General features: G+C 48.1%; 1 protein-coding gene across 2 annotated transcripts in view; it reads left to right on the top strand.

Moving 5' to 3' along the window:
• snd1 (staphylococcal nuclease and tudor domain containing 1) overlaps positions 1–16,374 on the top strand; it is a 320,657-nt gene that overhangs the window by 196,854 nt on the left and 107,429 nt on the right. For both annotated transcript variants that reach the window (XM_031831421.1, XM_031831420.1), the window contains exon 17: positions 9,376–9,564. In XM_031831421.1, the coding sequence (XP_031687281.1) occupies positions 9,376–9,564 (189 nt within the window). The remainder of the gene's footprint in view (positions 1–9,375; positions 9,565–16,374) is intronic.

Below are 16,374 nucleotides of genomic sequence, written 5' to 3' on the forward strand. Positions count from 1 at the left end.
TACGACCACCGGCAGCTCTTTGACTTCTGCAGCGCTGCGTTTATACACAGCAGAACGAAGCCTGGTAATTGGACAGTGCCGTAAAAAAAGCAGATTTAAAGTGTGTGAGAGATAGTCACTGGTGATTGAAGACACCAGGAAGTGAGAGTATCTCTCTGTCTCCTGATTCCCAGGTGGGGACGACGTTAAATCGAGGTCCCGGCTCATTCGACTACCCAAACGATTGTGAGAGCTTGTCAAAAGGCGTTAGGGTTTAATTTCAAACCCCGGGGACTTTTTTGTATGAGAAGTGTGGCCCTTTGGTGACATCTTAACCATCTAATCCCACCCTTTGAAACAGCCAAGTGAATTAGCGACTAGTGAGCTAAGTCTGTAGTAGTTGATCAGCTAAAAGTCCTTCTAAGCCCTCTTCAATGGACTCCAAAAAAGGATTGTTCTTTTATAGTCTTTGTCATCTTAAATAATGAGTTCCCACCCACTCTCTCTTGTTTTGTGTTGTTTTTTTTGTTTTGAACACCTGTTTACAATCCCAGCATTTAGGAGATTACCGGAGCTACATTTGTGTTCCGACGGGAGCCATTTTGGCTCCTTCAAGCCCTCCACTGGGAGCCATCTGGGCTCTGCTCTAAAGCAGTCGCCCCTCCCCACCCCTAGCCCTCCATTGTGAGCGTATTTACTTTGGACGGGAAACTAAAGTGGTTCGCGTGGGCCGCCAATCAGCCACCACAGCTCAGATCAGCTCCAGAGCTCCGGGGGTGTGAATGCAGTCTGTTACCTCAGGGAGAGAGAGAACAAGCCCAGGCAGGTGCATGCTTGCTTGGGCTGCGCTGCGTCTGTTTTGCAGGGTAGTCCCCGAGCGGTGAAAGGCCCACGGTAATCAATGGGCCACATTATCACCTCTGCTGGGGGGCCCCTGAGTGGCCCTAGAAACACGATGCTTGAGTCAGCCCACAGCCACTCAGTACACTGCCAGCCCATTCGATGGTGTTGGTATGCAGGCGATAGGTAAGACATGGTCTTTGCCAGCTAGAAGGTGAGAAAAACAACCAGATATTGAGCTGTAGCAGGAGATAATGAGGTGTGTGTACATGCGTTTACACACATGTGTTGCCGCCCGCCAGCTTGTCCATTAGTGTGTAATGTGATTCCGTAGCCCAGTATTATTCATGTTGCTCAGTAGGATCATTTCTGACCATTAGGCTTCACAAAGCTCTGCTGCCATTATTTTAGTATTTGTGCTGTTGTCAAGTGGCGAGCAAATGTCCCTTCCATTATGCCTCCTGTAGTTATATATGTGGTCCAGCAGATAGGCACACTAATCAGTCCTGCAGTGAAGGAAATGTGTGTGTGTGTACTCCCGGGTGTGTGTGTACTCCCGTGGTGTGTGTGTGTGTGTGTGTGTGTACTCCCGTGTGTGTGTACTCCCGTGTGTGTGTACTCCCGTGTGTGTGTACTCCCGTGTGTGTGTACTTGTCCATTCAGTCCCCCCTACAAAGCTTTCTTACTACGCCCCATTTCCCTTTGTCCTTCATCTCTTTCCCTTTCTCTCACAGCTTCTCTTTACTATCTCTCCCTCTTTACTACCTCTCCCTCTTTACTACCTCTCCCTCTTTACTACCTCTCCCTCTTTACTACCTCTCCCTCTTTACTACCTCTCTCTCTTTACTATCTCTCCCTCTTTACTATCTCTCCCTCTTTACTATCTCTCCCTCTTTACTACCTCTCCCTCTTTACTACCTCTCCCTCTTTACTATCTCTCCCTCTTTACTACCTCTCCCTCTTTACTACCTCTCCCTCTTTACTACCTCTCCCTCTTTACTACCTCTCCCTCTTTACTACCTCTCCCTCTTTACTACCTCTCCCTCTTTGCTATCTCTCCCGCTTTACTACCTCTCCCTCTTACTACCTCTCCCTCTTTACTACCTCTCCCTCTTTACTATCTCTCCCTCTTTACTACCTCTCCCTCTTTACTATCTCTCCCTCTTTACTACCTCTCCCCCTTTACTATCTCTCCCCCTTTACTACCTCTCCCTCTTTACTATCTCTCCCCCTTTACTACCTCTCCCCCTTTACTATCTCTCCCTCTTTACTACCTCTCCCTCTTTACTACCTCTCCCTCTTTACTACCTCTCCCTCTTTACTACCTCTCCCTCTTTACTACCTCTCCCTCTTTACTACCTCTCCCTCTTTACTACCTCTCCCTCTTTACTATCTCTCCCTCTTTACTATCTCTCCCTCTTTACTATCTCTCCCTCTTTACTATCTCTTCCTCTTTACTATCTCTCCATCTTTACTATCTCTCCCTCTTTACTATCTCTCCCTCTTTACTATCTCTCCCTCTTTACTATCTCTCCCTCTTTACTATCTCTCCCTCTTTACTATCTCTCCCTCTTTACTATCTCTCCCTTTACTATCTCTCCCTCTTTTACTATCTCTCCCTCTTTACTATCTCTCCCTCTTTACTATATCTCCCTCTTTACTATCTCCCTCTTTACTATCTCTCCCTCTTTACTATCTCTCCCTCTTTACTATCTCTCCCTCTTCTATATCTCTCCCTCTTCTATATCTCTCCCTCTTCTATATCTCTCCCTCTTCTATATCTCTCCCTCTTTACTACCTCTCCCTCTTTACTACCTCTCCCTCTTTACTATCTCTCCCTCTTTACTATCTCTCCCCTCCCCCCCACTGTCTCTCTCCCTCCCCCCACTGTCTCTCTCCCTCCCCCCACTGTCTCTCTCCCTCCCCCCACTGTCTCTCTCTCCCTCCCCCACTGTCTCTCTCCCTCCCTCCCCACTGTCTCTCTCCCTCCCCCACTGTCTCTTCCCCCCCCCCACTGTCTCTCTCCCCCCCCCCCCACTGTCTCTCTCTCCTCCACTGTCTCCCTCTGTCTCTCTCCTCCACTGTCTCCCTCTTTCTTTCTCCCCACTGTGTCTCTCTCTCTCTCTCTCTCCCCCCCACTGTCTCTCTCTCTCCCCCCCACTGTCTCTCTCTCTCCCCCCCACTGTCTCTCTCTCTTCCCCCCCACTGTCTCTCTCTCTCCCCCCACTGTCTCTCTCTCTCTCCCCCACTGTCTCTCTCTCTCTCCCCCACTGTCTCTCTCTCTCTCCTCCACTGTCTCTCTCTCTCTCCCCCACTGTCTCTCTCTCTCTCCCCCACTGTCTCTCTCTCTCTCCCCCACTGTCTCTCTCTCTCTCTCTCTCTCCCCCACTGTCTCTCTCTCTCTCCCCCCCACTGTCTCTCTCTCTCTCTCCCCCCACTCTCTCTCTCCCCCCACTCTCTCTCTCCCCCCCCCACTCTCTCTCCCCCCCCCCCCCACTCTCTCTCTCCCCCCCACTCTCTCTCTCCCCCCCACTCTCTCTCCCCCCCCACTGTCTCTCTCTCTCTCTCTCTCTCTCTCTCTCTCTCTCTCTCCCCGAGTCCCGTGTCTGTCTCTGACGTATGTACTCAGGTTGTCATGAACAGGCAATGGATCTACTTGTTATCTACGTTTTAATTTCGTTGCTTTTAACGCTCAACAAGACGTTTGTTTCCCCAGCGTCGCTAAGTGGCCACCAGAGAGGTTTACAACGTCCCCAAGTCAGTCCCAGTCGTGGTGGCGGAGAGAAAAGATGTCTCAACCAGCAGCATGTCTTTCAGCCCGTCAGATTGAAATGTGCAGCGAATGATCAGAAAAGCTTTTTGAGATTGTAAACACAGACGCAATAAGCTGTCGCCGAGGAGTGGCCGACTTTACGCGCCATCAATACAACTGGCATCAATATCCCTCTTGTGTTCTACCAAGTGTGTGTGGAGCGATTGTGTGTGTATGTCCACAACTGTGTGTGTGAGACTAATATATTTGGCCCCATAGAACCATAATTCCATTCCCTATTGACCTGTATGTTCTGTACCTCTTTACTCTGGTAGTGAATAGTGCTGCTGAATGGTAATGTAATGGATTGTATTATCGGTCCAGTTTGACACATTGAAATTGAATATCTACTCAATTGCTCAAATTAAGCAAGTGATTTTCTCTGGCAGCCCATAGTGAATAGGATGCTCCTGATGGATAACACACACACTCCTATTTACTCTGATTAGTACCAAACATCCCACTGCTCTACTTCTTTTCCCCCACATTGTTCAATTTCCTCCTCCTCTCCATTTCTCCTTCTCTCCGTTTCTCCTTCTCCCTCTCTCTGTTTCTCCACCTCTCCCTCTCTCCATTTCTCCTTCTCTCCGTTTCTCCTTCTCCCTCTCTCCATTTCTCCTTCTCCCTCTCTCCGTTTCTCCTTCTCCCTCTCTCCATTTCTCCTTCTCCCTCTCTCCGTTTCTCCTTCTCCCTCTCTCCATTTCTCCTTCTCCCTCTCTCCATTTCTCCTTCTCTCCGTTTCTCCTCCTCTCCGTTTCTCCTCCTCTCCCTCTCTCCGTTTCTCCACCTCTCCCTCTCTCCGTTTCTCCTTCTCTCCGTTTCTCCTTCTCCCTCTCTCCATTTCTCCTTCTCCCTCTCTCCATTCCTCCTTCTCCATTTCTCCACCTCTCCCTCTCTCCATTTCTCCTTCTCCCTCTCTCCATTTCTCCTTCTCCCTCTCTCCATTTCTCCTTCTCTCCGTTTCTCCTTCTCCCTCTCTCCATTTCTCCTTCTCCCTCTCTCCGTTTCTCCTCCTCTCCTTCTCTCCATTTCTCCTTCTCCCTCTCTCCATTTCTCCCTCTCCCTCTCTCCATTTCTCCTTCTCCCTCTCTCCATTTCTCCTTCTCTCCGTTTCTCCTCCTCTCCTTCTCTCCATTTCTCCAGCTCTCCCTCTCTCCATTTCTCCTTCTCCCTCTCTCCATTTCTCCTTCTCCCTCTCTCCATTTCTCCTTCTCTCCATTTCTCCACCTCTCCCTCTCTCCATTTCTCCTTCTCCATTTCTCCTTCTCCCTCTCTCCATTTCTCCTTCTCCCTCTCTCCATTTCTCCTTCTCTCCATTTCTCCACCTCTCCCTCTCTCCATTTCTCCACCTCTCCCTCTCTCCATTTCTCCACCTCTCCCTCTCTCCATTTCTCCTTCTCTCCGTTTCTCCTTCTCTCCGTTTCTCCACCTCTCCCTCTCTCCATTTCTCCTTCTCCCTCTCTCCATTTCTCCTTCTCTCCATTTCTCCACCTCTCCCTCTCTCCATTTCTCCTTCTCCCTCTCTCCATTTCTCCTTCTCCTTCTCTCCGTTTTTCCTTCTCTCCGTTTCTCCACCTCTCCCTCTCTCCATTTCTCCTTCTCCCTCTCTCCATTTCTCCTTCTCTCCGTTTCTCCTCCTCTCCTTCTCTCCATTTCTCCTTCTCCCTCTCTCCATTTCTCCTTCTCCCTCTCTCCATTTCTCCTTCTCTCCATTTCTCCACCTCCCTCTCTCCATTTCTCCTTCTCCCTCTCTCCATTTCTCCTTCTCCCTCTCTCCATTTCTCCACCTCTCCCATTTCACCTTCTCTCCATTTCTCCACCTCTCCCTCTCTCCATTTCTCCTTCTCCCTCTCTCCATTTCTCCTTCTCCCTCTCTCCATTTCTCCTTCTCTCCGTTTCTCCTCCTCTCCTTCTCTCCGTTTCTCCTCCTCTCCCTCTCTCCGTTTCTCCTCCTCTCCTTCTCTCCGTTTCTCCTCCTCTCCTTCTCTCCGTTTCTCCTCTCCTTCTCTCCATTTCTCCACCTCTCCCTCTCTCCATTTCTCCTTCTCCCTCTCTCCGTTTCTCCTCCTCTCCCTCTCTCCATTTCTCCTTCTCTCCGTTTCTCCTCCTCTCCTTCTCTCCATTTCTCCACCTCTCTCTCTCCATTTCTCCTTCTCCCTCTCTCCGTTTCTCCTTCTCTCCGTTTCTCCTCCTCTCCATTTCTCCTTCTCTCCGTTTCTCCTCCTCTCCTTCTCTCCATTTCTCCACCTCTCCCTCTCTCCGTTTCTCCTTCTCTCCGTTTCTCCTTCTCTACGTTTCTCCTTCTCTCCGTTTCTCCTTCTCTCCGTTTCTCCTCCTCTCCTTCTCTCCGTTTCTCCTCCTCTCCGTTTCTCCTCCTCTCCTTCTCTCCGTTTCTCCTCCTCTCCTTCTCTCCATTTCTCCTCCTCTCCTTCTCTCCATTTCTCCACCTCTCCCTCTCTCCATTTCTCCACCTCTCCCTCTCTCCGTTTCTCCTCCTCTCCCTCTCTCCGTTTCTCCTCCTCTCCCTCTCTCTGTTTCTCCTCCTCTCCTTCTCTCCATTTCTACTTCTCCCTCTTTCCGTTTCTCCTCCTCTCCCTCCATTTCTCCTTCTCTCCGTTTCTCCTCCTCTCCCTCTCTCCATTTCTCCTCCTCTCCTTCTCTCCGTTTCTCCTCCTCTCCTTCTCTCCATTTCTCCACCTCTTCCTCTCTCCATTTCTCCTTCTCCCTCTCTCCATTTCTCCTTCTCCCTCTCTCCATTTCTCCTTCTCCCTCTCTCCATTTCTCCTTCTCCCTCTCTCCATTTCTCCTTCTCCCTCTCTCCATTTCTCCTTCTCCCTCTCTCCGTTTCTCCTCCTCTCCCTCTCTCCATTTCTCCTTCTCTCCGTTTCTCCTCCTCTCCTTCTCTCCGTTTCTCCTTCTCTCCGTTTCTCCTCCTCTCCTTCTCTCCGTTTCTCCTCCTCTCCCTCTCTCCGTTTCTCCTCCTCTCCTTCTCTCCGTTTCTCCTCCTCTCCTTCTCTCCATTTCTCCTTATCCCTCTTTCCGTTTCTCCTCCTCTCCCTCTCTCCATTTCTCCCTCTCTCCGTTTCTCCTCCTCTCCTTCTCTCCATTTCTCCTTCTCTCCGTTTCTCCTCCTCTCCTTTTCTCCGTTTCTCCACCTCTCCCTCTCTCCATTTCTCCACCTCTCCCTCTCTCCATTTCTCCTTCTCCCTCTCTCCATTTCTCCTCCTCTCCCTCTCTCCATTTCTCCTTCTCTCCGTTTCTCCTCCTCTCCTTCTCTCCGTTTCTCTACCTCTCTCCATTTCTCCTTCTCCCTCTCTCCATTTCTCCTCCTCTCCCTCTCTCCATTTCTCCTTCTCTCCGTTTCTCCTCCTCTCCTTCTCTCCGTTTCTCCACCTCTCCGTTTCTCCACCTCTCCTTCTCTCCATTTCTCCTTCTCCCTCTCTCCATTTCTCCTTCTCTCCGTTTCTCCCTCTCTCCGTTTCTCCACCTCTCCCTCTCTCCATTTCTCCTTCTCCCTCTCTCCATTTCTCCTTCTCTCCATTTCTCCTTCTCTCCGTTTCTCCTTCTCCCTCTCTCCGTTTCTCCTTCTCTCCGTTTCTCCTTCTCCCTCTCTCCATTTCTCCTTCTCTCCATTTCTCCTTCTCTCCGTTTCTCCTTCTCCCTCTCTCCGTTTCTCCTTCTCCCTCTCTCCATTTCTCCTTCTCTCTGTTTCTCCTTCTCCCTCTCTCCATTTCTCCTCTCCTTCTCTCCGTTTCTCCTTATCCCTCTCTCCATTTCTCCCCTCCATCCACTCATTTCCACTCTCAATTTTTGTCTGACATCGAGCGTTGGGGTGCTGACATTTTTGGGGCCTGTGGTTTGTGAAGACCCAGTGAGGGGTGGAGAGGATAATGAGCATCAGCCTGTCTGATGAGAGAGCGCTGCCTGCTCCCTGCTAGCTCCAGCTCACTGCAGACCCTTCCCTCCACTCACCCTCCTCACCTCCCTGCTTGACATTTAAGTGCTGGGAGGTGCAGTGTGTCTATAATAGCCTGGTTGTATAACTGGCAGGCCAGTTAGAGAGAGGTGGGAATGGGGAGGAAGGGAGAGAAGGGGAGGGAAGAGAAAGGGGGAGAGAGGGAAATTGGGTAGGGGGGAGAGAAAGGGAGGGAGATCGGGGAGGGTGAGAAAGAGAGAGGGGAGAGGGGAGAAATAGAGGGAGGGAAGAGAGATGAGGAACTTGTCATCCGTTGTCAAGCCTTGTCTATCTGTCCTCTTAACACCATGTTGAGGACGTAACATTGGCACATAAACACACCTTGAGTCAGTGTGTGTGTATACTGAACCAGACAGACACATGGTAGTGTACTGTAGCAGTAGTGTGGGGAGGGATCCTGCAGTCACACTTCATCTTATCCATTTACACATAACATCCAACCCCATTTAACCAAGCATGCCTAGACAGGTCAGAACGCCTCAGCACCCCCCCCCCGAGGCAACATTACTTAACATGACCCCCTCACCTTCTCTCAAACCCCCCCAAGACCCAGCTAGGAGCTGGGGGAGAAAGCAGGAAACACGGCCTATGTTTGTCCCTGTTTCCACCGCAGCATGTTGTCATTATTGTGTTTAATCAAAGTGCAGATTATGCTCTCATTAAAAAGCTTTTTACTTTGACTGTGGATACAAGGCACAGAGGAGCAAGGCATTTGCGTCAGATTTCCCACGGGGCCCACAGAGGCTAAGCAGCCAGTGTCTTAATCGTTTGACTTTCTCCACACCTGGCCTCTCTCTTCTCTCTCTCTCTCCCACTCTGCCGTCGGAGGGAAAAAACAAGGCCATATTGATTTGTCTTTCTCTCCTCCCACGCTTTATGAAACAAAACGTAATGAATAGGCAGATTTTGGTTATTGTCTCCAAAGGGCTAATGTTGTTAAATACCCGGCACTTTGTCAGCAGCAGGGTTAGCACCACAGGGAATGCAATTTGGCTCGCACTAATTGCAAAAGATTTTGAAAATGTGTGGGAACTTCACTCTATAACGGTATTGAGGTCTGGTAGATGAAGTTTGGACTCTATACTGAATTAGAAAATCTTTTAAAGGCCTTTTTAAGGTTGTTGTTGGCGTCAGCTAAGTCAAGAGGGAAAACATGGTGAAGTTTACTATTATACTGTTCAATAATGGATCTGCTCCAGCTTATCATGGATGTGTTTTGTTATAGAACTATGAGATGTTCCTCAGCTGTCCCCTAAAAAACAATCATGGTCTATTAGTTTTCCAGCTCAGTCACTTTCCGACTTTTCTTTTCCTAACTTTTTGAAACGCACATTTTCATGACCTTTATATTCCAGTACTTTTCCAGTCCTTTCATATGGTGTCCCTGTAAACAGGCCTCCACGGCTCAGAGACCAATGGGATCAATCTGGGGGTCCTGAGTCGTCTTGGAGGTCTAACCCACTGAGTGTCTCCACTGGGTGTAATTGTGCATGAAAGATGAGCGTGGCGGCGGTGACCAAAACAGCGCGAAGGCCAACTGACAGTGAGAGAGCTGCCACATCAGCTGTGTTCGTGCGAGCTCAAGGCTCTCAGATCGATAGCGAGCTCAGGGGCCTCCAATGATCTGTCTATTTAAGGACAGGAGAGTGTCTCCTGCTTCAGAGCACCCTCCTCGCTTTCTCTAATAGAATCCCAAACCTAATCCCGATACAGTACATTAACCCAGTCTCATTTCTCCCTCTTCTGTCTCCTCCCTCTCCTCTGGCAGGTGGAGGTGGAAGTAGAGAGTATGGACAAGGCTGGTAACTTCATCGGCTGGCTTCACATCGAGGGGGTCAACCTGTCGGTGGCGCTGGTAGAGAACGCCCTATCGAAGGTCCACTTCACGGCCGAGCGTAGCTCCTACTACAAGACCCTGGTATCCGGAGAGGAGGCCTCTCGTCTCAGGAAAGACAAGGTAAGTCCTCAGTTTGCCCCGTGTTTTTGTTTGTTAGCATTTTGGGGTTATATATAGAGTGTGTGATTATTTTTATTATAGTTTATTCTTCGTTAGTCAGCACCTCCACACAAAATACTTTTTCTGGGTGTGCTCCAGCTCATGTTTTTAATTCTAGTGTTTTGGGGTTAGGAATCTTTGTTAGCCCTGAGGGTTTTTTGTTTGTTAGTGTTTTGGGGTTAGGAATCTTTGTTAGCCCTGAGGGTGCTTTGTTTGTTAGTGTTTTGGGGTTAGGAATCTTTGTTAGCCCTGAGGGTGCTTTGTTTGTTAGTGTTTTGGGGTTAGGAATCTTTGTTAGCCCTGAGGGTGCTTTGTTTGTTAGTGTTTTGGGGTTAGGAATCTTTGTTAGCCCTGAGGGTGTTTTGTTTGTTAGTGTTTTGGGGTTAGGAATCTTTGTTAGCCCTGAGGGTGCTTTGTTTGTTAGTGTTTTGGGGTTAACAATCTTTGTTAGCCCTGAGGGTGTTTTGTTTGTTAGTGTTTTGGGGTTAGGAATCTTTGTTAGCCCTGAGGGTGCTTTGTTTGTTAGTGTTTTGGGGTTAACAATCTTTGTTAGCCCTGAGGGTGCTTTGTTTGTTAGTGTTTTGGGGTTAACAATCTTTGTTAGCCCTGAGGGTGTTTTGTTTGTTAGTGTTTTGGGGTTAGGAATCTTTGTTAGCCCTGAGGGTGCTTTGTTTGTTAGTGTTTTGGGGTTAACAATCTTTGTTAGCCCTGAGGGTGCTTTGTTTGTTAGTGTTTTGGGGTTAGGAATCTTTGTTAGCCCTGAGGGTGCTTTGTTTGTTAGTGTTTTGGGGTTAACAATCTTTGTTAGCCCTGAGGGTGCTTTGTTTGTTAGTGTTTTGGGGTTAGGAATCTTTGTTAGCCCTGAGGGTGCTTTGTTTGTTAGTGTTTTGGGGTTAGGAATCTTTGTTAGCCCTGAGGGTGCTTTGTTTGTTAGTGTTTTGGGGTTAGGAATCTTTGTTAGCCCTGAGGGTGTTTTGTTTGTTAGTGTTTTGGGGTTAACAATCTTTGTTAGCCCTGAGGGTGCTTTGTTTGTTAGTGTTTTGGGGTTAGGAATCTTTGTTAGCCCTGAGGGTGCTTTGTTTGTTAGTGTTTTGGGGTTAACAATCTTTGTTAGCCCTGAGGGCACTTTTGTTTGTTAGCACTTAACCATTAGCATCAGGCTTAGTTTGCATGGGCTTTAGGGCTCATCCTAACTAGAGGTCTTCACGGATCCACCCACCTGTACCCGAATACCGGAGACCCGATCCCAGGTCCAGATCCATAATTCCTAATGAATCCACGTGTCTGGGTATGATCTGATATGATTGTCATGGGTCTGGGTATGATCTGACATGATTGCCACGGGTCTGGTTATGATCTGACATGATTGCCACGGGTCTGGTTATGATCTGACATGATTGCCACGGGTCTGGTTATGATCTGACATGATTGCCACGGGTCTGGTTATGATCTGACATGATTGCCACGGGTCTGGTTATGATCTGACATGATTGCCACGGGTCTGGTTATGATCTGACATGATTGCCACGGGTCTGGTTATGATCTGACATGATTGCCACGGGTCTGGTTATGATCTGATATTGTCACGGGTCTGGGTATGATCTGTTGTGATTGTCACGGGTCTGGTTATGATCTGATATGATTGTCATGGGCCTGTGTATGATCTGATATGATTGTCACGGGTCTGGGGTATGTGTAGTAGAGAGAGAGAAATGGTATTTATGCTGATGCTCTTGCTTTTCACGAGAGTGGAGCGTGTAGCTTGTTGGTGCTGTTAAGCCAATCATAAATCATCAAATCGGCAATAGGCTACAGTCATAGAGCCTCCTTGTGTGGCAAAATATAAATGTCTAATCAATGGAAGATTGAATTAAAATGACAGAATGAAAAGTTAAAGGGGGAGGATAGGTTACCACGTCCAAGAGCCAACAGGTAGGCTGCTACTTAATATTCTGCAGGGAGTTGTTGTTGTTTGTAACAGTAGGATTAGAAAGCTCATTCACTGCAGCTTCAGTTAGCCTAGCTAGCTAACGTTATCTAGCTTAACTAGGTTCTCCCGTTTTGATGTATTCAAGACAGGTACTATGTAATCCTATTTGATGATAAATAACCTAGCTATGACAGCTATTAATCTACTATGGCTTGGTTACTGTCTCTTGTCTCTCCGTCCTCCCTGCTCCCTGTGTCACTCGCTCACAGTACAGTCCCTCCGCAGCCTGGTACAGCAGTACATCTCTCTCTCCTCTTGTGCTTTATCAGCTCCGGTTATTAAAGTATCTTAAAAAAAAAAAGCTTTTCTGCTGCTTCCCTCACTTAGATTGGATCGGGTCTGGATCCGACCAGGTCTATACTGAACGGGTCTAGTTGTCCTCGGGTCTGTTCGAGCCTAGCAGTCATTGGGTCCGTTTGGTCTCTATATTTAAAACATTTATTTATGCATATCTGGTCCATGTGGGAATAATTTAGGCAACAACAAAACTTTGAAGTGGTAAGAGATGGTGAAATAATTTGGAATAGGGTTAGTATTTGTGGAAAAGTTGGGCTAGTTAGCTAGAAGACATGGACTCCAAGACTAGTTGGTATCACAATGTCCAGTGGACTTGGGCACCAAGACCAGTACTAGTTGACATCACTCAGTTCCTGTCTTAACTTTAAACAGCTAGTTAGCATGAATGCTATGGTTAGCAAGACAGTTAAAAATGCTTTTCATAATATCTGCTGAGAGACCGTGTCCTTGTGTTAGAGATCTGGTGTCATCATACTATATCAATTTCCTCCAAATACATCAATCTCACCTGTGACATGGAGAAAGCCAGCCAATGATGAGAGTGGTGAGACTGATGCTATGTCTTTGGGGAGGAGAATTGCCACATATTCCCCCGTTATCATTGACGCCTCCTTTCCCTTCCTATCGCAGGCCTTTGATGGATGGAGGCCCTCTCTCTTAGTGATCCCAATCTCTCCCTCCATTTTCATTATGCCAGATGAATTCAGTCCTGGGCCAGCTGTCTCGCCCGTCCTCTATCCCCGCTACCACTCTCTCTACCTCTCCCTGCTATGCCCAACGCTTTGGAAAGCTGCCGCATCTGCTTTTCTCCTATCATTGGAATGATCTACTGCTGGAGCCAAGCAGGGACTGTGTTCCCTGTCCTTCCTCTGAATCCATCACGGCTCTAGCAGCAGTATATGAGAAACATCCATCTGAGTGGTGGGGATAAGGAGTGAACCTGGGGCCGGAGTACAAAGTAAATCTAATCTCCCACGATGTGCCATGGATGCACGTCGTCTGCTGAGGCGACGGTGAGGAGAGAGCTCTTTTTGGCCTCCCTACCAGTCTGTCCCTCTCCATCGTCTGTCCAGGAGTACAGGCCAGATTGGCTTCGTGTTTCAGACCTGACCTGATTGAGAGCAGAGCTTAAGAGGGCAACAGTGAGATTCTCTCTTTCTCTACTTGGCCTAACCGTCAGTTGTGGCCCTCAAGGGCTGTGATTGTGTCTGAAGTGGGTTTCCCTGAGTGGCATTGAGCCGAAAGACAACGGCGCCCCCCACCCGTGTGTGTACGTGTATATATGTGTCTGGGGCAGAGGTTTGTGTGCTGTGTACATCCTGGGGGTCAGACGAGAGGCGGAGGGGTTGTGGATATAATTAACCCTTCGGGACCTGGCGGAGGAAAAGCTGAGCGCTCTGCTTTTTTTCTTTCTTCTGAAGTGCAGCCGGGGCGTCCTTCGCTAGGTGTACCATCCTCCTCTCTCGTCTTCCTCTTCTTCCCCCTCTCTCTCTTTTTATTGCCCCCCCCTGGCTGTGGATATGGGAGAAATGGTTGTTGCTGTGTCAGGCGTATCCCCCGACAAGAAAGGGGGCTTGGCGTAATGAAGTGGACTCTGAGGGGTCCAGAGAAACCCTCGTTACAGTCTCCACCGCTGGGGGAGCAGGGACCGGGACATGAGGGAGGGGGGGGGGGGGGGGGGGTTGTTCCTAAAACGAAACTGCTTGGCGTGAGTGACTTTTGTCGATATGAGGTTTTCTTTGCGCGACGACGCCAATGGGAGGAGGTCGTTACGGTTGAAATGAAAGCTCTCACAAAGTTGTCCGCTTCTGTTTTTATCTTTATGGCCATCAGCATATTTGGGCTCGGAGATCAGCATCTCTTAAATTGATGTCTGCCTCCGTTATGCAAGACTCAGCTGAACCGTGTCCCATTTAGATAGGAAGGTCAAGGCCTGGTCACACCACATGCCTAATTCTGTTCTGCCACATCTATCTGGATGAGCGGTTGCATCATTTTGAGACTACAGATAGACTTGGCGGGTGCAGTGGTGGTCAGAGCTGTCTCTAGCTTCTTGCCTTGACAAATTAACTGTTAATCTTCACCCGAAACCCCTAACATGACTTAACCACTGTCTAGAGAATAGATGGAGTACGTTTTTACTTAAGCAATAAGGCACAAGCAACCATGGCCAAGGGCTGTTCTGAAGCACGACGCAATGCGGAGTGCCTGCATACAGCCCTTAGCCGTGGTATAATGGCCATATATCACAAACCCCCGAGGTGCCTTATTGCTGTTATAAACTGTTTACTAACGGAATTATAGCTGTAAAAATAAGTGTTTATATGTGGTATACGGTCTGATATACCACGACTGTCAGCCAATCAGCTTATAATTAGTGTTACGTTGTTTTAACAAAGCACTACTCATTTTATTCCTATGCCCCGGCCCATTTTAATGCCTTCTCTTGTTTGTTTTGTGGAAGCATTCTTGTGTACCGGGACTTTTCTCTGGATGGTGGAAGAATCTGATTCCTGCTTACGAAGCATCACTGTAAACAAGGTCTGCTGAAACACTGCCTGTATCCTGCTGCCGAACAAGTGCCATTGCATTTGTTTGTGTTACACTCCCACTATTCACATGCTGGGAGAGCGAGAGGTGACGGTGGGTTTTGTACAGTAACAATTCCGCTCAAAGTGGAACGGAGCAACAAAAAAAATCTATTCAGGCCTAGTTTTACGAGTTCCCAAAGAATGAGGTCGGTAAGGGCACCGGTGCACCTCTAGGGACAATCACAAGAACACTCACACAAACACAAAAATGGAAGTGTTCTGAAATGAAGAGAGACTGGGAGAAAAGAACAATCAGTTCAAAATACCAAAGCTCTCTTTTTGTTTTTGTTGCTATGCAGCCCAGTGGGTTTCATTGTCCTCCTTGTTGTTGACTTGCAATTCTGGCTCTTGTCAATGTTTGACTCCTCCATGGGAGCCCCGCCCCCTGCCTCAGCACACCCAGCCAGTAGGCTGTGATAGAGGAAAAAACGAACACACTGATAATTGGAGCAGCCTAATTATGAAGAAGTAAATCAAGAATGGGTCCTTGATAAAACCAGAGCCCCTGTTTCTGTTGAGCAAGTGGCTTTCTGCTGTAATTACCCGGTAGTGAAAGAGATTAGCTTCCTCTGATAGGCCTTCAGAGAGAGAGGAGGGACGAGCAAGATTATATGACCTTCCTGGTGATCCCCCTATCTTAGTCCCTTTTTTCTGCCTTCTACAGAGACCACTCCCCATCCATCCTCCCTTTGTTCTTTCATCTTTCCCCAGTCTTCCCTCCTTCTCTCCCTCCCTCCCTCCTTCTCTCCTTAATCATCCTCGTAATACCTCTAATTAACTGGAATCATGCTTCTTCACAAATGCAGTCATGACCTTATTCCCCTGAACTTACTTCCTTCATCTGACAGTGGGAGGCTAGGGTGAGATGGGCTGCGTTGTCGGCTGTACTGTTTCGTGTGAATACCATTTTGAGAGTCTCTGGCACCTGCATTGCCCGTGACCTTTTAAGAACAGCAGAATCCCTGGGGAGGTAAAGCTTGGCCAACCGCAGTACTGTCTCGTTTCACATCCGTCCGTCAACGTGCATCCGTCTGTCTGAGAATTTAAAAGTACCCCGGGTTTGACGTTGGAATGCCTCCCAAACCGCGTCCTTGAGGAAGACTGATTGAAGTACATAATCCGGTTTCAGCTGGGTTTTTGGGAGGAATCCAAGCGTTAGGAGAGACTGACTACTGTTCCACCGCCTCAGGGGCTGTTTGAATACACAGAGCTACTAGCCAGAGCGTCTCTGGTAATGTAAGGGAAATCAACGTTAACATGTCCCATGTTTGTCCCATGTTTGGCCGACAAGTACTGTAAGCATGTCCTGATTTTTGTTGGTACACAGCAATCTTAACTCTTGCTCACCATTACCAACACTGAGTCACACAAAGGGTCAAGTGGCTTGCTTCATAAGCCAAAACGTTTCCACGTAATCAAAAATCATCCCATTTCTCCCTCTCTATGGGTTGTCAATTACGTATTATTTTTTAGAAGTGTTGTCAGAAATAGCCTCTAAGCTTTGGAGATCTCCCCATGGCCTTATCTGCACAGGCTGATCCACAGTCAGCACATTACACACCTGGCTAAACAAGAACAAGCAGAGAATGAATCAAGATAATTGGGGTTTTAGTGAACCTAATATGCCTGTGTCGTCTTCCTGAGCACATGCTGGAGGAAGTGTACCTTGGTTTACTATATTCAATACTCTGGATTAGCCTAGTGATAGCATTTCATCTCTTTCCCTAGCGATATTACCATTTATTGGTGTTACTATGGTAGCCTAGTGATAGCATTTCATCTCTTCCCCTAGCGATATTACCATTTATTGGTGTTACTATGGTAACCTAGTGATAGCATTTCATCTCTTTCCCTAGCGATATTACCATTTATTGGTGTTACTATGGTAGCCTA

The sequence above is a fragment of the Oncorhynchus kisutch genome, linkage group LG9 (assembly GCF_002021735.2).
Source record: "Oncorhynchus kisutch isolate 150728-3 linkage group LG9, Okis_V2, whole genome shotgun sequence".
Taxonomy (NCBI): Eukaryota; Metazoa; Chordata; class Actinopteri; order Salmoniformes; family Salmonidae; genus Oncorhynchus; species Oncorhynchus kisutch.